This window comes from Papaver somniferum, chromosome 1, assembly GCF_003573695.1.
Source record: "Papaver somniferum cultivar HN1 chromosome 1, ASM357369v1, whole genome shotgun sequence".
NCBI lineage: Eukaryota > Viridiplantae > Streptophyta > Magnoliopsida > Ranunculales > Papaveraceae > Papaver > Papaver somniferum.
Genome location: NC_039358.1, coordinates 217,748,500 through 217,772,187, shown reverse-complemented (window position 1 = coordinate 217,772,187; position 23,688 = coordinate 217,748,500). Strand labels below are relative to the sequence as shown.

Genomic DNA, 23,688 nt, shown 5'->3' with positions numbered 1-23,688 from the left:
ACGAAACTTGACTAGCTTGTTCTTTGGTTGGTTGGGATAGAAGGTGGAGGTTACGTTAAGAAAAACAACCATCGAATTTAACTGGGTGCATCAAAAAGGGCTACCTCTTGCTAAGAGTCATGTAATTTTTTTTTGTTTCCTTTTGTATATGTATCAAATGTGTTACCATGTTAAAAAAAAAAAAAAAAAAAAAAAAATGATATACTTATTCAGAAAAAAAATCAAAAAAAAAAAGAATCAAGTATTTATCAATTCCATCCTCTCTTGTTCCAAAAATAAAAAGAGAGTAGTCAATGTAAATAAGAGTCATGTAAAGAGTCATCTTTTGTGTTTTTTTTGTAATAAGCAAGGAAGGGTGCATGCCATTGATGTACAACGCGAGTAATTGTGAAATACCTCCAACTCATTCACAATTCTCGTAAACTCCGGACAGCTAGCTAGATTTCGACCTCAGTTCTTAGCCTGAGAAACTATCTCTTGGTGATTAGTAGTCATAACATCCGATCTTTCTTTACACATGTGTATATATACTTTACACTCTTATCACATAATTTTATTTGTTATCAGTGCTAGGATTGTGCCTTTGATAGCTAGATTGACATCTCCATTTTGCCGTGAGCTTAAACTGTCTTGCACATGTCACATTTCATGGAATCTGAGCTTATATTTTGGCCTAGAACTTTGTAGGTACGTTCTAAGCAAACCTTCACGAGACTTCAACTCGTCCACTAGGGACACTTAGTGGTTTAAAAGGCTTATTGCATTCGATAAATGCAATCGAGAGACCAGCGACAGTGGTATAGGTAGGATTTCCTTAGTTTTGTTTTACTTGAGGACAAGTAAAATTCAGGTTTGGGGGTAATTGATGAGTCCTAAAAAGTGCATATTTCTATATATTTTTCTTGGCATTTAACTCATCTTTTGTGCATTAATTCTACATTTTATCCTATATTCTGTATTTTCTTTGTTTTCAAGAATAAATATTTTTATTATCTAATTTTGCATTTTTAGGTAATAAATAAAGTTTGGATGAATAGCGGAGCGGAAAAGAGCAGAAAAGTGGTGAAAAGCCGGGAAGAATTACACAAGGAAACCGCGAAGAATGTTGTGCACAAGACCAGAAGGATGAAAATGGGCTCACAAAGGAAGAAATTGTTCTTAAATAAGAAGTAGGCTAAAGATTGTTTAAGCTCAAACACATTTCCTAAACCCAAACCCATTTTATAAGCCTAAAATCAATACCCAAACCCGTTTCCCTTTCTAGCCGTCAGATTGGATCATCTCAGCATCCTACGGTGGAAGCATCGCCAGTACATCAAAGTCTGAAGCTTCTGTCTAACACTACAACACCTAACTCCATCTTGAGCCGTCAGTTTCGTTGTATCGGGCATCCAACGGTCGCTCCCCGCTTCCTTCCATCTCGCCGTTAGATCGATCCATCATCTTCGCATCCAACGTCTCATACTCGCTGTTCATCAACAATTGCTAAACCCTCTCAACACCCGAGTACCAAATACCCTATACCCAAAACAAACGCACCCCAATCCATTTTCCATCGACTTCTTCTCTTTCTCCCTCACCCTCTGCAACACCACCATCATCACCACCACCTTCCTCAACTTCCACAACCACCACCAAAAGCCATCATGGCTATTACCTAACGAAACCCTATCTATTTCCCCCTTCTTTCTAGCCAGCTATCATACCAATTTCTCTCCTAGGGTTTCAGAGACATGAAAGAAGAGAAATTGGTAAAATAGCTCGAGCTAGAGGAGCAGTTGGAACAACAGGAGTCGCAGGAGAGGAAATTGAAGTATGGGTCGACACTTTGGAGCAGTTATCAGAGATTAGGTGAGTCGATTTTGATTTCTATTTCACAACAGAAAACCCTAATTTTACAAATTGAAGATTTTTGGGAATTGTTGATTGTAACTAGAAATAGCAGAGTGGGTGAAGATAATTGAGTAAAATCAGAGCTGTTAGGTGAGTCAATTTTGGATATTTGGTAAACCCTAATTTCACTGATTTGGGGGATTTTTGGGATTTTGCTTATATGTATAAATAGGTGTTAAGGGTTGTGAATTTGGGCATGCCTGGACTAGCCAGTGCTTCACCCAAGAGGACTGGAATAGCCAGTGCCTCAAGGGTTAGTTTTTATTTTAAATGATGTAGTAAACTTCAATTTTTTTTATCCTATCCATGCTCTGATCTTGTTGTGATTGAATTGTCTAGGATTGAATATCCTTATAGGTTGTTAAAACACTAAGCAAGCTTCTCTGCGGGTAGTTGCAGTGTGAGAGCCCCAACTATCACAAGGTTTAGAATTCATCTTAGTGCCTTTAGCCTCCTTTCTAGACCAACCCTTAGATGAACAGCTGAATTTGAACCGCAACAGTCATCTAGTTATTCAGAAAGCCTAGAAGCTGACTGATAACTAACAAGGGACAAGAACATAGCTGGAGGACCTGTCTTTGTTTCTTTATCACTGCCCTTGGCTCACAGCCTTGGTTTGTTTATCTTTGTTTCAATGTTTCTTATTCACTACCACTGAATTTCACTTTCTTTGTTCTCTGTCACTGTTACCTCATTGCTTTAGTTACTGACTTGTTAATTTAGATAACTAGCTTAAAAACTTCAACTATACACCCTAGTCTCTGTGGTTCGACCCTGCCTTGCACACTCACTACAACAGACCCTGTGCACTTGCAGGTATCAGTTTGTGACTCTTTTAGAGAGCCACCAAGTTTTTGGCGCCGTTGCCGGGGATTGGTGCTGTGTAGTTGAAAAGAAAAAAAAAATCAAAAATCAAAACAAAAAAAATTTGCTCTTGTTTTCTGTTTTCAAATTTTGCTGTAACTTAGCTATATTAGTGTAACTGTCTTTAGCTTTGCCCTGTAGCCTGTGCTCATTAGCTTGTTAGTTTTGTTGCAACTGCACCTGCATTCATTCCATTTCATCATTGCATGTCTGTCCTGTATTTTTGCATCTTAGCATCTGCATCTGCATTTCATTCCATTTCACTGCATCTGCATATGTAGTTTTTAGCATCTTAGCATCAGCATCTGCATCTGCTGCACCACATACATCATTGCATATTTGCATCATTGTTCTTGCATCTTTGCCCTGTGCTAGCATGCTAGTGTAGTTGATATCATTCTGTTATGCAACTGTAACAATATTGTTGAGTGCATTTGGCTATTTTTCCACTGCAGCATTGCAGTTCTTCAATTTTGCTCACTTTGATATTCAACTGCACTCTTCACCTGAACTGCACTGCTTTATGCAGTTCTTCATTCCACTTACACAATTCCCTGCCTTTTTCTGTGTACTGATCACACACATTTAAGTGTGCAGGTAGATGGTGATGTTGCTTAACTGGACAACAAGCCTAAGAACTGGAAGAGAAGAAGAGAAAGCAAAAGAGAAGAAGAGAAAGCAAAAGAGAAGAAGAGAAAAGCATGGTGTGGCTAGGCTTCAACTGAACAGTACCTGAACCAAAGGCTGCTGTTGTTGAGCTGCTGCTTTTGCTGCTGTTGTGCTGCTGTTGCTGCTGTGGAATTACTGCTAGCTGCTGCACACCTGTTGCTGCTACTGCTGCTGCTAGACCAAGGCCCAAGCTGGGCTGCACAAGCTAAGGGAAGGAGCAAAACAGTAAGCCTAAACTCAAAACAGTTTTGTGGGCTTGTATGAATTAGTGTGTGTTTCTGTTTTAGTTCTGAGGGCTTGTAATTTAACTGAATAGTGGGCTTGTTTAAACCAGAAGCTGGGCTTGGTACTTAACTAAACTTTGGGCTTCAAAACCCAACAACCCAATTGCACCACTCTCACTCTGTTTGAAAACCCAACTGGGCCCCTGAACCCAGTTTGTGGGCTTGTTTAAATTTTCTTTGGGCTTGATTCTGGGCCAAGTTTAACTAAATTCTGGGCCTCAAACAAACTAAAAGCCAAAGATCTCTAAGCCCATTAGCTGGGCTTTTTCCCTAAAAACCAAAAAGTTTTTTCCCATTAAAACCAAAAGGCTTTTTCCCATAAAAACCAAATGTTGTTCATTCCCTTAAAAACCAAAATTTTCCCAAAAAGTCCAATCCCATTAAAAACCAAATTTTCTTGTATAGAGTCTAGTAGATAGTTTCTTAGTTAAATCTTTTGTTTCTTTTGTACATATTTTGCTAATCCAATGTGACTCTTAACTGAAATATGTTGGATTTTTGCCTTGAATAACGGAGTTCTAATCTTGCTTTCGCCGACATCCGGGTATTCTCTTTCCTTTTTCCCTACTCAACATGATCCTCTTCATATGTTGTATTATAATTTTGTTCATATTTTGAAACATTGAGGACAATGTTTAGTTTAGGTTTGGGGGTATAGAGTAGATACCATGATAATATGACATAATCGAAAAATTGAACTCTTCCTTTTTGAAAAAATAAAATAAAATAAAAATAAAAAAATTAAAAAATGATAAAAAAAAACATAAAAATCGAGCTCATTTACCTTGAAATGTTGACTCTTGTGCAAATATGTAATTTTTAGGAGTCTTAGTCTAGATATTTAGGCACCCTGATTCTAGCACAATTCACCTAGTGATAAGAAACTTGCACGCGCACGATCTACCAATACATGTATAGCCTCGATCTTCAAGGTGTTTGATAGGAAGTCACGATTGCAAATCACTTTAGAATACTGAACGAAACTTGACTAGCTTGTTCTTTGGTTGGTTTGGATAGAAGGTGGAGGTTACGTTAAGAAAAACAACCCTCGAATTTAACTGGTTGCATCAAAAAGGGCTACCTCTTGCTAAGAGTCATGTAATTTTTTTTTGTTTCCTTTTGTATATGTATCAAATGTGTTACCATGTTAAAAAGAAAAAAAGAAAAAAAAAGAAAATAAATAAATAAAAAAAATGATATACTTATTCAGAAAAAAAATCAAAAAAAAAAAAGAATCAAGTATTTATCAATTCCATCCTCTCTTGTTCCAAAAATAAAAAGAGAGTAGTCAATGTAAATAAGAGTCATGTAAAGAGTCATCTTTTGTGTTTTTTTTTTGTAATAAGCAAGGAAGGGTGCATGCCATTGATGTACAACGCGAGTAATTGTGAAATACCTCCAACTCATTCACAATTCTCGTAAACTCCGGACAGCTAGCTAGATTTCGACCTCATTTCTTAGCCTGAGAAACTATATCTTGGTGATTAGTAGTCATAACATCCGATCTTTCTTTACACATGTGTATATATACTTTACACTCTTATCACATGTCTTTATTTGTTATCAGTGCTAGGATTGTGCCTTTGATAGCTAGATTGACATCTCCATTTTGCTGTGAGCTTAAACTGTCTTGCACATGTCACATTTCATGGAATCTGAGCTTATATTTTGGCCTAGAACTTTGTAGGTACGTTCTAAGCAAACCTTCACGAGACTTCAACTCGTCCACTAGGGACACTTAGTGGTTTAAAAGGCTTATTGCATTCGATAAATGCAATCGAGAGACCAGCGACAGTGGTATAGGTAGGATTTCCTTAGTTTTGTTTTACTTGAGGACAAGTAAAATTCAGGTTTGGGGGTATTTGATGAGTCCTAAAAAGTGCATATTTCTATATATTTTTCTTGGCATTTAACTCATCTTTTGTGCATTAATTCTACATTTTATCCCATATTCTGTATTTTCTTTGTTTTCAAGAATAAATATTTTTATTATCTAATTTTGCATTTTTAGGTAATAAATAAAGTTTGGATGAATAGCGGAGCGGAAAAGAGCAGAAAAGTGGTGAAAAGCCGGGAGGAATTACACAAGGAAACCGCGAAGAATGTTGTGCACAAGAGCAGAAGGATGAAAATGGGCTCACAAAGGAAGAAATTGTTCTTAAATAAGAAGTTGGCTCAAGATTGTTTAAGCCCAAACACATTTCCTAAACCCAAACCCATTTTCTAAGCCTAAAATCAATACCCAAACCCGTTTCCCTTTCTAGCCGTCAGATTGGATCATCTCAGCATCCTACGGTGGAAGCATCGCCAGTACATCAAAGTCTGAAGCTTCTGTCTAACACTACAACACCTAACTCCATCTTGAGCCGTCAGTTTCGTTGTATCGGGCATCCAACGGTCGCTCCCCGCTTCCTTCCATCTCGCCGTTAGATCGATCCATCATCTTCGCATCCAACGTCTCATCCTCGCTGTTCATCAACAATTGCTAAACCCGCTCAAAACCCGAGTACCAAATACCCTATACCCAAAACAAACGCACCCCAATCCATTTTCCATAGACTTCTTCTCTTTCTCCCTCACCCTCTGCAACACCACCATACCCTGCCGCACCACCATCATCACCACCACCTTCCTCAACTGCCACAACCACCACCAAAAGCCATCATGGGTATTACCTAACGAAACCCTATCTATTTCCCCCTTCTTTCTAGCCATCTATCATACCAATTTCTCTCCTAGGGTTTCAGAGACAGGAAAGAAGAGAAATTGGTAAAATAGCTCGAGCTAGAGGAGCAGTTGGAACAACAGGAGACGCAAGAGAGGAAATTGAAGTATGGGTCGACACTTTGGAGCAGTTATCAGAGATTAGGTGAGTCGATTTTGATTTCTATTTCACAACAGAAAACCCTAATTTTACAAATTGAAGATTTTTGGGAATTGTTGATTGTAACTAGAAATAGCAGAGTGGGTGAAGATAATTGAGTAAAATCAGAGCTGTTAGGTGAGTCAATTTTGGATATTTGGTAAACCCTAATTTCACTGATTTGGGGGATTTTTGGGATTTTTCTTATATGTATAAATAGGTGTTAAGGGTTGTGAATTTGGGCATGCCTGTACTAGCCAGTGCTTCACCCAAGAGGACTGGAATAGCCAGTGCCTCAAGGGTTAGTTTTTATTTTAAATGATGTTGTAAACTTCAATTTTTTTATCCTATCCATGCTCTGATCTTGTTGTGCTTGAATTGTCTAGGATTGAATATCCTTATAGGTTGTTAAAACACGAAGCAAGCTTCTCTGCGGGTAGTTGCAGTGTGAGAGCCCCAACTATCACAATGTTTAGAATTCATCTTAGTGCCTTCAGCCTCCTTTCTAGACCAACCCTTAGATGAACAGCCGGCTTTGAACCGCAACTGTCATCTAGTTATTCAGAAAGCCTAGAAGCTGACTGATAACTAACAAGGGACAAGAACATAGTTGGAGGACCTGTCTTTGTTTCTTTATCACTTCCCTTGGCTCACATCCTTGGTTTGTTTATCTTTGTTTCAATGTTTCTTATTCACTGCCACTGAATTTCACTTTCTTTGTTCTCTGTCACTGTTACCTCATTGCTTTAGTTACTGCCTTGTTAATTTAGATAACTAGCTTAAAAACTTCAACTATACACCCTAGTCTCTGTGGTTCGACCCTGCCTTGCACACTCACTACAACAGACCCTATGCACTTGCAAGTATCAGTTTGTGACTCTTTTAGAGAGCCACCACTTCACATACCATAACACTCAGGAATCCCACAGTGGTTCTTAATTTATGTGTCGCGAACATCGATTATGACCTTCTGAGCATACGTCCCATACCGCATCCCTGGAATCCCAAAAGGGTTCACAATACTATCGGGAACTGAAAGAAAACGGGAGTACCAAGCACATCACTAATTTTCAATTCGAAAACTTGTATAGGAAAACTTGTCACAACCAGTAGCAAAAATTAACAGTAAATATCTGATACATGATCTGAAGACAAGTTTAACTTGGACGATCTTAGAAATCAATACCCGAAATTTAATACGAACCGAATTACAACAAAATAAAATCTTTTAATCTTTCTTTTAAGATACGAATTCTCAAGAATAAATCTTGTAGAGATTCTATACAGTCTTCAGGCTTACATACTGTCTAAGTTATTCTAACGTACCAATTGTGATATTTTTACTATAAAGATAAACAATATAATGCGAAAAAAGAAATAACACAAGATACCAAAAATTTTGTTAACGAAAAAAATGCAATCAATAAAACCCCAGGATGTAGTCCAGAACATGAGCATTATATTATATTAAGCCTCTACATACACTAGCCTACTATCAAACTCCGGAATGGAATGTAGTTGAGACAAAATAGGCCCTATGAGCAATTCAGCTTCAGTTTCGCTCCTTTACGAATATTGGATCTCATAATACCCTACGCAACATGATTCCTCCAGCTGACATCCATTACCGGCCTAGCTATGAGTTGCTTCAACCTAAGTGAAGACTTTTATGACTGTTCTACCTCTAACAGAAAACCTATTTGATTTCCTTTAGATATATTTTAATCAAGGTATGTAAATATATTTTCAATGGAACAAGTCTAGCAAACCTCAAGGATCTGGAACACTTTCACTCTTGTCAAAGAAAATCATAGATTACTACCATCCCACAAGAAAAATATAAACAAATCAAACAAGAAGTGATTTGTATATCTATCTTGTGGAACCAAAAAGTCTAAGATGAAGAAAACTTTGTGATTTCTATCTATTAAGTTCCTGATCTAATTAACGTTTCGAAAACTTAGAATATCAATAAGAATAATATCCGGATAACAAGAACTATCAGGTAAAAGATAGTTTTACCGGGCTTCACGAATCCATTAATGAAGTCTTTCAAAATCGTAATCTAATAAAATTTCTCCAAAATAAACCTAGGTTTTAGAGAACGACTATAGTCTGCAACTAAGATACATAGATGCAAGGATTGGGTTCCAGTTTGAAACCCGAGTCCTCTATATTTATATTGATGAACAATGATAAATAAAGCAGATTCATAAACTAGCTTCCATGTTTATGAATTGATTTGTAATCAAACAAGTTAATCTTCTCTATGTAAATTATGCTTAATATTGTGCGCAATAATGATACACCAAGTGGTTATCAGAGAGCCATGTTTAAGTGGTTCTAGAACTGTCAAGCGTAAGTAATGTAATTATTACAAGACCGCGTCAGTTCATGAAGTGTCAAAATAGTTTGTGAACTCAAAGTCATTTCTTAACTCAGAAACCTTTTGATTTGGGAAATCTCGCGAACTGTCAAAACAGTTGGTGTACGCGAAATATTCAAAATCATCTAGTTTGTGAACTCTCAAAACAATTTGAGTACATTTAAATTAAACATTGATTAATACTATCTCAAAATTGACTAGTTCGCGAATTGACTAGTTCAGTTCGTGTACGCGAGTTAATTGAGATACAAATATCAATCCTTTATAATTAAAAATTCAAGTTCGTGAATTGGTTAAACTGTTTGTCAACCTTAAGAACTAACTTTACTTACTCCTTAGCTTGCATTCCTTTTTGCAAATATTCATCATTATGCTGAAGTTATATGACTTGTCTCGGTAGATATAATTAATGGTAGATTATATGAGTAAATATGATAACCAGTCTCACATACATTTGTTGATGAAGTTCGGGGGTGTTGCCGTCTTCAGTATTAATCTTCAAGGTCGATTGATGAATTCTGATACTCAAGTACCATGCTCTAATCTTACTCTTGGACTGACTTTAGTACTATAAATCCAGACATGTACAGTTTTGATCAACAAAAATTGACAATATGATTGACATACCAAAACTTGTAGGGTTGACTGAGGAATGCTCTAATATGAATAATTTCAAAATCTTCAAAGTGTAATTCCCATACCATAACACTCGATCATTAAATTTTCTTACACCATTGTGTTTTGTTTCACAAGGGTCATTGAATATGATGCCGATTTTTATGGTAATACTGTGTGGAACAATCTCTAAAGCCAGAGTAGTAGGATGCAAGCAATTGTCCTTGAAGGATTTCCATGTATTCATAGTAATGGACTTCTAGAAATTTGATACTGCACACTTTACCAGTGTCAGGGGTAGCCGATTACTATCCACCGTCTTAGACGGTTTTCCCCCAACAAGTGATGGTTCGCTACTTAAGGCGTGGAAAATTTATAGTACTCAAGCGACTCCAAAACTATTTGAAGTAATTATTATATAGTCTCTTGAATCAATTTTTTTTTATTATATAGTCTCTTTGTGTAAATAAATCATTCAACTTATCCCTTCATCTTTCTTTAGTCCCAAGAAATTTGTTGCATGATAAATACTGACAAGTCCAAACCAACAGACAATAGTGATTCATAACTTGCTCTGACGACATAGAAAATCCAGAGCCACACTTGGCAACCCCGATGTTCCTGCTTGCCATAAAATTTTGTGGCTATTAGTTTCAACTCAACCCTTGTTATTCTAAGAGTTCAAAGTAATATATGGCACTGGCAGTTGGTTGGTTGTCATCCAAGCAAAATTATTTTCAAGTTCTATACTTCACAAATATAAATAAGAGTATAGTGATAAGAACGAGTTTGATCCTCTGTATATGGGTTGTCAAATTATTTTGATTACTTATGGAATTAAACATGGGGATTTTTTGTGAATATAACTAAATTATACTAAAGCAAGTAAATTAATATATACTAAAGCAAGTAAATTAATACGAACACCAAAGATAAAGAGTACTAATTATATTTTTTATTTCCCATCTTTCAACATGTTATCAACTGAATCAACCTCAACATTCGTTTTATCTGAATATAAATAACCCTAGAGCGTCCTATTGTAGGCTTACTCCGGAAAAACTTATATTATCATCATAAGCGTAAGAGCCACTCTTTGAATCCTTTTAACTAAATAACTTGGCCAAAAAGTCACTCAAGTTTAACCCAATGAAAGTAACAATATCTATGAGTTAAGGTTATTCTATGCAATCCGGTGCAACAGCTATACGGATTTAACCTAGGTTACGCTGTTACACATAATTGCATGGAAACATCCCGTCGTTAACAACTATGATATGCTACTTATAACAAGGATTACTCGACGATTCTAAATCTCAATCTCTAATCTATCAATAAATATAGACGAATGATTATTTAATTTGCATTTTAAATAAACAAGCATTTAATCATACATGGGTTTACAAACGGTAGAACAAACGTGATACAAATAGATTATGAAAGAACGAGAATGAATAATTCAATTAAATAACATGTTTTCCGATTTATGACTATACCTCTAACCGATAAAAAATAAATTAGTTCATCTTGGATTTCTTAAGGACCGTGTAATAAAGAAGAAAACTAACGCATACCCTAGGAATTGTGGAAAAATCTCCAACTCCAAAGATCCATCTCCATCTCTAACCAATCTATACGACTACTTGATCCAATCTACCAAAGATAAATAAGAACTTAATCGGATCCCAGCTAATTAAGGTGTGTGCAAAAATATCACAAGATGCGAAAACCAATCATAAAAATCTTCTTGTCTTTAATCTTCAATTATCTTTAATTGTACCTGCACACAAAACTTGATTCCACTTATGATCGATCACTTTCAGAATGCAATATGTTAACAATGGATGATCACAAGTTTTCTTCAGATCTAAAACCAGTTCTGAATATCCAGTAGATACTTTGATCTAGTTTGTGTGACTTTATTTCAGAAGAGAAGGCTCTCAAGAATAATTAAACTAGGTGCAGTCAAATTTGCAACAACTGTTAGTCAATCAAACGAGCTTCTTGAACCCACATAAGTCTTTAAACGAGCGGACATAAAAGATTTCTCCTAATTAGGGTACTCTCCTCTCCGAAATAGTATTACAAGTAATACAATTAGTCGGCTCCACTATAAAACAACAAAAAAAAAATGAAGTTTTCCTAGCTAAGGATAGTTTGCGAGAATAACAAACTTCACTATCTATATACCAAGGTTGCTTGGATAACAAGAAAATTCCAAAATCGAAAAGATTCTCAAGATATGCAGTGAAGTACATAATTTCAGTTGTTCATATTTCTAACTAATTTCCAACTTGTAATTCCGAAAGATCCCTTTGGAAAATATCTAATATTAGTTTATCTCTTAACTAATATATTTTAATAGAGACATGTCTTGATTGCTGGAAAATCAAAAATATATATATCGAAAATCTTAATTAAAAGATTCTCCAGAATTGGTTTGGGTTCACCTTGAGCATTAAGGAATATCTTTGAACAATCAATGATAAGAATTGTGCATATGTTCAAATCATGTCGACATCTAAATTTTTCCTATCTAGCAAACCCTAATTCCAAACTCACACAAACCCTAAAGTAATATGTGAATATTGAAAGTAGGTTTTCTTTTGAGACCGTTTCTACCATGACTCCTAACATAGACTAGGATCTATTTTACCAAGTCTCCCAATATAGGTAGGGATAGGTTCTACCTTGAATACCAACAAAATCTAGGATCAGTTCTACCAAGTATCCTAATATACGTAGGGATTAGTCTGCCATGATTCCCAACAAAATCTAGAATCGGTTCTACCAAATATCCCAAGATAGGTAGAGACCGGTTCTACCTTGACTTTCAAGATAAGTTAAGATCGGTTATACCTGAATTCCCTCCTTAGGTTCGAATTGGTCATCCAATAGATCTTCATAGAAAACCAGACCAAAACACCTATTGATTTCTTTTCGATTACGAAACAAGCTCGTATTTCTACTTTCTTAAACCAATGCAATAAGGCATAGTTTCCTAGGATGAAATCACACCTATATCCAATACTCAATCAAGTAATGAGTTGCATAGATTATGTCGATGTCGCATTTATGAAGTTCAAAAGATAAACGTTATACTTTGTAATTCAATATACTTCCTTCACACTTTGATCATACTAATATGACCAAGTCTAATACTAGAGTTCATATATATATATATAATGTTTTCAATCTTAAACGACTTGAAAGAAACGATAGGAATGGAAGCAAGTCAAGTCAGTATTACTAACCTCAAGTGGAATGATGATATCTTCGTTGTAGTCGTTACCTCTTCACGTTCTTCAGGTCTTCGGCGTAGTACTTGTATGTCTCAACATTCCTAGACTTTCTAGTCTAACCTAAACCAAGTTAATTGACTCTAGTAATCTTAATCAAACGACTATACTTGAGTGTTGATACTAAAATATGACAACCAACCTTGATATACCAACGTTTGTTAGATTCAACCGAGCAATGCTCTAATATACTTATTTAAAATGAAGGAGCAATGAATACCAACCTGCTTTACTTTGGCGCAGTTATGGACACTACCAACCCCCTCTTTCACCCCAAATCTGTTCATACGAATAAGTGACTAATGGTGACACTTAACTGGAACAATTTTCTGAGTGAGAAAATATAAGCCAGACTATCAATTGTTTAGGAGGAAAAACAAGAGTACACGACAAACTTTCAGCCATTTGGGAACAAATATAAACACATTTTTAGGTGGGACGACTGACAACAGGCCATCTATATCCATATTTTTAGCATACAAACAACCATATATGCCATATATTGTGCTTCTTCTTCACTGACCTGTTCTCTCCTTCAAACTAATAAGATAGCTCATTCTGAGACTACCCATAATCCTTACTTTAAGAGTGTGTGTTTGGCATGTCAATTCGATTAGTTGATTAATGAACGATTAATTTAGTCCATACGTGTTTAGAATCTCAATTTTCATTACACAACCCTTAGAATTATATCAACGGTGGAGTTTCAAATGTTACCTATACAGTCGTTGGAAAGTGCACACGAAAACGAAAAAAAAAATGCAGAAAGACCAAAAAAGTATCAACATCGCTAACGGGGGATGCCAGGATACTGTGAAGTATACCAAAATCCATATAAAACATTTAATTTTCTAGTTTGTTTTATACGAATTTCGGTACCTTCCTCAACAAACTGATACCCACTTTAGAAGCCATGAAAAATATGGAGGCAATGATAACTGATGGAGTAGCCGCGGACAGTGATGCCAACTTTCAATATATAATAATAAGTATTAGCCTAGTTGACCAGAGGTCGAACTCCCAAGTTATAGGTAAGGTGTTCGATTTCTGTTGATAACTGATAAAAAAAAAAATTAAAAAGAAAATTTCCAATATATGAGATCCCGACCGTCCACTCAATTTTCCATCAAGCAGCTCAAATACTCTCTCTCTCTCTCCGTTTATAATAACAGAACGGAAAATACACAAAATTATTACTCTCTCTTTCCGTCTCTCTACAAAGCAAAGTAAAATCTGTTTACAAATTTCATTTCCTTTTTCTGCGAACGAAGAGAAGGAGGAGAAACAGAATTATCGATTCAATCTCCAACTAAAGGTAAAGATTAAAATCTTAGATCCAATTTTCAATTCTCAATGAAATTACTTAGATCTAACGGAGAATGTGCGAAATTTCAGTGTTGCTTACTTGTGAAGTATAGGAGTTTTTTTGTGATTAGGATTGAATTTTCGAAACCCTAGTGTCAATTATTGATTTTGGTTTAGTGTGGAATCAAATTGTTATGATTCGTAATTCTGACCTGAAAATATGTTATGCTTTTTCTTTTTTTCTTTCTAGGTTTGGTTTGTGAAACTGAGATCGGAGGTCTTACAGGTGATTGGTGGATTTGAAGAACACTCAAAATGGTACGGCTATTTTTTATTCATCCATTTAGTTTAATCTAGGAACATTGCACTGGACTTGAGAATTGTATTTGTTTGTTTTTTTCCTTCTGAAATTGTTGTTTTTGACACAAATAGAACGCATAAATGTTGAGAAACTGAATACGAACTGCAGATATGTTGTTCACGAACAATGTAATATATATTACTTAGGAAAACTATGGTAACTACTTGAAATTCTATTTGTGTTGTTCACGGACCTTACCCCATGATGAGGATCACTTGATTCGTATAGGTTTAGGTCATGTATTATGTTGGTTCTTGGAATGTGACTCAATCTGGTGATTGGATGTAATGTGATGTCAAGTTGGTTGTAATGTAATGTGTGGCTGCTTATTGGTTTTCATCATTTGATCTCCTGCTCTGTATGGTTTACTTGGAAAAATATAATGATTAATTTAATCATGTAATTGCTGGTTAAAGATTAGCAACGATTGTTTTATTATTGATGTCATTTGTATGCGTGGTTTGATTGAGGTTGATCCTAAATTAAAGCTTGAAAATATCTTGTGAATGTTAAGAGACTAAGAAAATTCATACCAAATATGAAATATTTGATTTCAAAGTTTTTTATTTGTGAATCTGGTAAAGATGGTTCATTTTGTTTGTGCTGAAATTTACATTTTTTTTTTGTTTTTTGGTGTGATTAGGTGGTTCTTGCTGCTTCCATTGTTAGTAAATCTGGTAAAGGTGAGATTGCTTTTATCTAGCCGACTGTTGACTAATATTCTATAATGGGCTGACACCATTTGAGTTACACTTGTTAACATTGAAGGTTTTTTTTCTTTTTTCTTCCAGTCCTTGTTTCAAGGCAGTTTGTGGATATGACTCGTATAAGAATTGAAGGTTTACTTGCTGCATTTCCCAAGTTGGTTGGTGTAGGAAAACAACACACATTTGTTGAGACTGAAAATGTCAGATATGTCTACCAACCAATGGATGCTCTTTATTTGCTACTTGTAACAAACAAACAGAGCAACATAGTGGAAGATTTGGAAACTCTGCGACTGCTTTCCAAAATCGTATCCTTTTTGTCCGGCCTATGTGCGCAGGGGTGTCAATGTTTTTTATGTTATTTTTTTCATTTAGGCTCTTAGAAAACGGTAAACATACTATATAATTTTCCTTTTGATGAGAAGGTGATGAAGATTCCACAAATTGTTTCCTTAATTCTATTCAGGTTCCCGAATATTGCCCCGCTGTAGATGAAGAAGGAATTTGCCAGTCAGGGTTTGAGTTGATTTTTGCTTTCGATGAAGTAATCTGTCTCGGGCACAAAGAAAATGTTACTATTTCACAGGTTAAACAATACTGTGAGATGGAAAGTCATGAAGAAAACTTGCATAAGCTGTTAAGGCAGAGTAAGATCGATGACACCAAGGATGTTATGAAGCGTAAAGCTAGTGAGATTGACAAAAGCAAGGTACAATATACACATTGGCTCCCCATATTAAGATCTGTTGTGCTCGTCATGTTTATGTAATCTTCTTCATGTTGGTCAACTGTATTCCTTTAGTTTTGCAGTAATATGATAATATTTCATGTTCATATGCAGCTTGAGAGGGGTAGAGGAGGGGCTGGAGGGCTTGGTTCCATTCAGTCAATATCATCGAGAATTGAGAGTAGCTTCATGGACTCGAGTATATCTGGTGTTGGAGGTGGTATCGGAAGTGGTTCTCCATTTGGATCATCTCCCGATTTGGAGTCCTTTATTAATAAGCCGAAAGGTTACTATTCTATTCATCTGCTTGACTTCTACAACCTACTGTTGCTTTAATAGTTCTTTTCAATTTCCCTGTTACTGTTTCTGGGAAGATTATAGTTCTTTCGCAAGCCAGATCACAGTTTTCTGTATTTGCATAATCAGGTCGTCCTAATGCATCTGCTACTGCTCCTCCTAAAGGTGGCATGCAGCTTGGTAAAACACAAAGGACAAACAAATTCTTGGAATCTTTAAAGGCTGAAGGTGAAGTTATTGTTGAGGATGTGAAACAAAGTGGTGCTGTCTCCAAATCAGCTGCACCACCACCTACTGATCCCATTACATTAAATATTGAAGAGAAGCTCAATGTGATACTCAAGCGGGAAGGTGGGGTTAGTAACTTTGATGTTCAAGGTACACTTATGCTTCAAATACTTAATCAGGAGGATGGACTTATACAAGCTCAGGTACTGTGTCTGTCTTTCTCGTGCATGGTTATAACTTCGGGAATCTCTTTATTTTTTCTGTAATGGATGTTGTCCTTTACATAGAGTGTATATGGTTTAGGGTACGGAAGTTGATGTTAGCTGTATTGTTATTCCCAAAACCATTAGAACTTGATATTTGATGTGCACATTCTTCATACTCTGTAATGTATATAACATCATAACATGTTAGTTCACTTTTCAGGTTTCTACATCTGTTGGTTTCTTAGCATTTTATTAGCTAATGATATGGTTAGGTGGGTCCAACTTGAATTAGTTGTTCTATTCACTAATTTATTTCATCAATATATTCTGCATCTAATTTCAGATCGAGACTGGAACCAACTCTGCCGTCCATTTCAAAACACACCCGAACATCAACAAAGAGTTATTTTCAAATGAAAACATACTAGGCCTGAAAGATCCAAACAGACCTTTTCCAATCTGTCCACCTGGTGATGCGGGTGTTAGTCTCTTGAGGTGGAGAATGCAGAGTACTGACGAGTCTTTAGTGCCCTTGACCAGTGAGTTTTGATTCTGGAAACCATTAGTAGTTAAGTCATTTTTTGTTCTGGTACATGTTATTAAACTATGTTGTGTTTGCAGTCAACTGCTGGCCGTCTGTTTCTGGAGGTGACAGTTATGTTAGCATGGAATATGAGGCATCAACTATGTTTGATTTGCACAATGTTGTGATCTCGGTGCCCCTTCCTGCACTTCGAGATACACCAAATGTGAGTCAGGTTGATGGTGACTGGAGGTAATTGGTTCTTTTCTGTTATTTATTTATTATGCCCTTCTCATGCATGCCGTGTTAGAGTGTTGACGACAAATTAAGTTTTTCTATTTTTATTTTTTCTTATTTTGAGAGGTATGCTAATGTTTCTGCAGTGTGTGCATGCCAAATTAATGTTTCATCTAAAATGTCGCAAGTTCTTTCAGCCATTGGACTTTGAAATTTGTACTTTTCAATAATGCAGGTATAACTCAAGGAGTTCCATGTTGGAGTGGTCAATACTTCTAATTGACAACTCTAACCGCAGGTCAGTTAATGCGACTGATTTCTTTTTTTTTTGTCAACTCGGCTTCCTTCATTAAATCAATGGCAAACTAGAAAATCTTATTTGGTATTGTTGATATCTTTATAGTGGATCGATGGAGTTTGTTGTCCCTGCTGTGGATGCTTCAGTGTTCTTTCCCATTTCTGTAAGGTTCACTGCCGCAAAAACATTCAGCGACTTAAAGGTTTGTGAAGTTCCTAGCTACAAGTAAAATAGTAGATATAAGTATCCCAATAATTTGATCCACAGTACTTGACTTGCCCAAATTACTTCAATAATACATTACAACTGTAGTTTCAATTTTCTCAGGAAATCGTTCTGACTAATTACGTCCGTGCTTAGGATTTTAGAGTTCTGCTCAACCCCCATCTCTAATGTCTTTGCATCAATCCTTTGCTTTTATGATTATATTCCTCATATCATATGCTGTTTGAGTTACTTTGTTTGCTGAATCCAGCTTATTAACTTTGAACATAAACTATTTTGCAGGTTGTGAATGTCTTGCCACTGAGAGATGGTCCACCTCCAAAGTTTGCCCAGAGAACACAGCTAGTCACAGATCATTACCAAGTTGTTTGATTAGTCTGCGTATGAGTTTTCTTCTCCCATTTATAGAAGTGAGTCCATATAAACATTGTCCAGCAGTATGAGATTTCTTACATGATCAACGTGAGTTCCTTTTACCGCAATTACCGGGTAATACTTTTTTAGTACATCTATTGAAGTAATAGAATTCAATTCGATTAGGTGTTTTTTTTTTTTTTTCCGCTCTGCGACCTTAATATTTTTTGAAAATGAGCATAATTCATATCAGCTTACATGGTCCAGTAGTAGAACAATTGATCATCCATCGGCCATTGCTATCTTTCTCTAGATGTGTTGATTCAAACTCAGGTTTTTTTCTTCCTTTATCCCGAAATCCGGCAATCATCTCCACTGCTCCTTTCAAAAGAGGCGGCGGATTTGCCTTAAATAGTCAAACGCACGACTTTTTTTGCGCAAGTGTATTTGTTATTGAGCACCCACTAAATTGGATGTACTATTCAGCTTCCAGATGAAATCTGGATAGCCCCTTGGTAAGAGTCGAAGTTGTGCATAACATATAACTAAGGAAGCTTCTAGGCTATTTCCTTTTCCCCCACCGCCATCCCATCTTTAAATAGCCCTTGATGGATGGTCTAATTTTTTTTTTTTTCATCACAACTTCTCTGCTCCGATCAGAGATTCTCTCAAAAACGGAACCTAAAACGAAAAAATCAAAAAAAAAAATAATCTGAAAACTGAAATTAAAATTAACTGGACAATAATTAGTAATCAATCAAATCAAACTAAACATGGATGTAGCAGATGATGAAATTGTTCCTGCTCTTGTTCCCATGGAAGAAGATGAAGAAGAAGATGAAGAGAAACAAGAAATAAATCAAGAAGATGTATGGCCTGTAGTCAACGCCTACTTCGAAGAGATGGGATTAGTAAGACAACAACTAGATTCCTTCGACGAATTCATCCAAACAACGATGCAAGAAATTGTATCAGAGACTCCTGATATCGAAATTCGTTCTGAATCTCAACACAACCCTAGTCGTCTACAACAACAATCTGAATTTGTTGAGACAGTTTACAAAATTAAGTTCGGTCAGATATATGTGAGTAAACCAATTATGACTGAAGCTGATGGAGAAACAGCAACATTGTTTCCAAGAGCTGCACGGTTGAGGAATTTGACATATTCGTCTCCTCTTTATGTGGATGTCACTAAAGATATTGTACAGAGAGGACATGATTGTGAAGAAGTTACTGGAACCGAATTGTTGCCAAAGGTTTTCATTGGAAAGGTACCGATTATGCTGCGGTCGAAGTATTGTACGTTGAACGGGAATTCGGAGAAAGATTTGGTGGAGTTGGGTGAATGTCCTTATGATCAAGGTGGATATTTTATAATCAATGGGAGTGAGAAGGTTTTAATTGCTCAGGAGAAGATGAGTACTAATCATGTCTATGTATTCAAGAGGAAGCAGCCTAACAAGTTTGCTTATGTTGCTGAAGTGCGGTCTATGGGGAGTCGCATAGTAGACCACCGAGCAGTATGTTTGTGGGGATGGTTTCTCGGGGAAAGGCGAAAGGGGCTTCTCCAGGACAGTGCATTCGAGCTACGCTTCCTTATATACGCTCAGATATACCGATAATTGTTGTGTTCAGGGCATTAGGATTTGTTGCTGACAAGGATATACTAGAGCACATATGCTATGATTTTCAAGATAGCGAGATGATGGATCTACTTCGGCCGTCTTTGGAAGAAGCATTTGTGTTTCATAACCAAGAGGTTGCGCTAGATTACATTGGTAAAAGAGGATCCACTGTTGGTGCAACAAGAGCAAAGAGGATCCAGTATGCAAAGGAGATACTCCAGAAGGAAATGCTTCCTCATGTTGGTACTGGAGAGTATTGTGAAACCAGGAAAGCTTACTATTTTGGGGACATCATTCACCGGCTTTTGCTTTGTGCACTTGGTCGAAGGCCTGAGGATGATCGGGATCATTATGGAAACAAGAGGCTAGACCTTGCTGGTCCTCTGCTTGGAGGCCTGTTCCGAAATCTGTTCAGGAAGTTGACAAGGGATGTCAGGGGATATGTTCAGAGGTGTGTTGATAATGGAAAAGATTGTAATTTGCATTTTGGGATAAGAGCTAGTACAATTACCAATGGTCTGAAATACTCCCTTGGTACCGGAAACTGGGGGCAAGCAAATGCAGCAGGTACAAGAGCTGGTGTTTCACAGGTGCTCAACCGCTTAACATATGCATCAACTCTGTCACACCTGCGGAGGTTAAATTCACCAATAGGGCGTGAAGGGAAATTGGCAAAACCCAGGCAGCTGCATAATTCACAATGGGGAATAATGTGTCCAGCAGAGACACCAGAAGGACAGGCCTGTGGACTGGTAAATAATCTCGCACTTATGGCTTACATAACAGTAGGATCCTCAGCAATCCCAATACTGGAAACTTTGGACGAGTGGGGTGTGGAAAATTTTGGGGAAATTTCTCCTGTAGTCATTCACCGATCTACCAAGATCTTTGTTAACGGCTGCTGGGTTGGAATTCATCGTAATCCCGAGCTTTTGGTAACTACTCTACGGCAGTTGAGAAGACGGATTGACGTCAACACGGAAGTTGGAGTCATCCGGGATGCTTGTTTGAATGAAGTGCGGCTGTATACTGATTATGGACGCTGCAGTCGCCCACTGTTTATTGTAGAGAATCAGAGACCGCTGATTAAGAAAAGAGATATTCAAGCATTGCAGCAAAGGGAGTCTCCTGAGGAGATTGGCTGGCATGATCTTATCGAGAAAGGATACATAGAATATGTCGATACAGAGGAAGAAGAAACTACTATGATTTCCATGACAATAGATGATATTGTATCTGCAAGACTCAATCCAAATGAGGCGTATTCTAATACTTACACTCATTGTGAGATTCATCCATCGCTGATACTGGGTGTTTGTGCTTCTATTATCCCATTCCCAGACCACAACCAGTCTCCACGTAACACATATCAATCATCCATGGGCAAGCAAGCAATGGGAATATATGTGACCAACTATCAGTTACGGATGGATACCTTGGCCTATGTTCTCTACTATCCACAGAAGCCCCTTGTTACTACTCGTGCTATGGAACAGTTGCACTTCAGGCAGCTCCCAGCTGGCATTAACGCCATTGTTGCAATTGCCTGTTATTCTGGGTATAATCAAGAAGATTCTGTTATCATGAACCAATCATCAATTGACCGTGGTTTCTTCCGTTCATTGTTCTTCCGTTCATACAGAGACGAGGAAAAAAAGGTGGGAACTCTTATTAAAGAGGATTTCGGGCGGCCTAGCAGGGAGAATACTGTGGGAATGAGACATGGCTCGTATGATAAATTGGATGATGATGGTCTTGCAGCTCCTGGTACAAGGGTCTCAGGTGAAGATGCAATTATCGGAAAGACCAGTCCCGTTGCACAAGATGATGCTGAACAAGGACAGGCATCTCGGTTCACACGCCGTGACCACAGTACCATCATGAGGCAAAGTGAAAGTGGGATGGTGGATCAGGTCATATTGACAACTAATGCTAATGGTTTGAGATTTGTTAAAGTAAGGATGAGATCTGTTCGCATACCTCAAATTGGAGACAAGTTCAGCAGTAGGCATGGTCAGAAAGGAACTATTGGCATGACATACACACAAGAAGATATGCCATGGACAGTTGAAGGCATCACCCCAGACATTATAGTAAATCCACATGCTATTCCTTCTCGGATGACAATTGGTCAGCTTATAGAATGTATAATGGGAAAGGTTGCAGCTCACGTGGGGAAGGAAGGAGATGCTACTCCCTTCACTGATGTAACAGTGGACAATATCAGCAAAGCCCTTCACAAGTGTGGATATCAGATGCGAGGCTATGAGACTATGTACAATGGACACACAGGGAGGAAGCTAACTTCCATGATATTTTTGGGTCCGACTTACTACCAGAGACTAAAACATATGGTGGATGATAAGGTTCATTCTCGTGGCAGAGGCCCTGTCCAGATCCTCACGAGGCAGCCAGCTGAAGGTCGTTCACGTGACGGAGGTCTTCGATTTGGGGAGATGGAGCGAGATTGTATGATTGCACATGGTGCTGCAAACTTTCTGAAAGAACGTTTGATGGACCAGAGTGATGCATACAGGGTTCATGTGTGTGAGCACTGTGGATTGATAGCTATTGCAAATCTCAGAAAGGGTACCTTCGAGTGCAGAGGTTGCAAGAATAAGACTGACATCGTTCAGGTGCACATACCTTATGCCTGTAAACTGCTCTTCCAAGAACTCATGTCCATGGCTATTGCTCCCAGAATGCTCACCAAGGAAGTGAAAAAAGGAGAAAGCTACAAAGAAGAAAGGAGCCTGATAAGATGGTTGCAGTGGCAGAGCTACATGAAATTTCCTTTAGACCCACCTTTTGATGAAGCAACCTCCTGTTTCCAGATCTCCCAGTACATCTGATTAAAGTTTTACTACAGATTGATCTCAGAAACTTGAAACTCGAGAACAAAAAGATTTCATAGTGATATGCTTATGAATATTTCCAAAAACCAACATATATAAACTGCAGAACATAACCTGACACAGCTTAGAACAAACAGATAACTGCTTATGTCAGACTTTTCTGTAGCTAATATTGGGTCAGTTAACCACACATGCTTCTAAAAGCATTAAAAATTAGATGTAGAAACACTAAAACAATTCTGGTAGGGGAGTTGTGCAGTAGAATCCACTACCATATGGACTGTTTCTGCCATTATGGTTTTTAGTCATGGGTGGTTGTGCAGCAACTCTACAGCAATAGCAACAACCACATTACCCTCTCGGGCCTCTCCATACATATCAAAGCCTAGCTCTCCCTTTTATTTTGTTGACCTGCAATGGAACAACAACAGACGCTCAAACAGACACACTACACTGTGCATCTCAGATGACATGATAAAATTTATCGAAGTTATAGATTTTTGAAAAGAATTCCAATGAAATCCTCCCACATAAACTAAATTTCTAACACTTAGAAAGATTACGCAAACAAATAAACTAAACTGCAGGCAAAATTGATATGTCATAAAACAATTCCACCGATGTGATCAGAATCTTCCCGACTCTCCTTAGCAGGAAGAAGTGAGGGTTTCGGTACCTACCTCTAGAAGCCGAGAAACATGGAAGCTGGAGACGAAAAAAATGTTTATATGCCTAAATTCAACGACCGTAAAAATTTTAATAAAAATGGACAGTCAGGATCTCTTCTGAATTTACTTTCTTTCCAATTTTTGTGCACCCATAATGTTACCATACACGATTTATTTATTTGTGCACAAATCGGAC

General features: G+C 37.2%; 1 protein-coding gene and 1 pseudogene across 1 annotated transcript; both read left to right on the top strand.

Annotated features, from left to right (window-relative positions):
• Positions 1-14,031: 14,031 nt before the first annotated feature.
• Positions 14,032-18,607, top strand: LOC113316044 (coatomer subunit delta-2-like). Its single transcript, XM_026564280.1, has 12 exons — positions 14,032-14,188; positions 14,429-14,496; positions 15,183-15,222; positions 15,331-15,554; positions 15,713-15,955; positions 16,088-16,259; positions 16,400-16,701; positions 17,048-17,243; positions 17,326-17,479; positions 17,700-17,762; positions 17,868-17,964; positions 18,270-18,607. Exons 2-12 carry the CDS (start codon positions 14,494-14,496, stop codon positions 18,357-18,359), a joined length of 1,584 nt encoding a protein of 527 aa, XP_026420065.1. The 5' UTR covers positions 14,032-14,188; positions 14,429-14,493; the 3' UTR covers positions 18,360-18,607.
• A 320-nt stretch (positions 18,608-18,927) lies between these two features.
• On the top strand, positions 18,928-22,821 carry LOC113360293 (annotated as a pseudogene).
• Positions 22,822-23,688: the final 867 nt, after the last annotated feature.

Excerpts from the sequence above, each read along its gene's own strand:
- LOC113316044 (XM_026564280.1), top strand. Across the intron at positions 15,555-15,712 it reads TGCGACTGCTTTCCAAAATC|GTTCCCGAATATTGCCCCGC; the intron begins GTATCCTTTTTG and ends AATTCTATTCAG. Across the intron at positions 17,480-17,699 it reads CAGGTTGATGGTGACTGGAG|GTATAACTCAAGGAGTTCCA; the intron begins GTAATTGGTTCT and ends TCAATAATGCAG.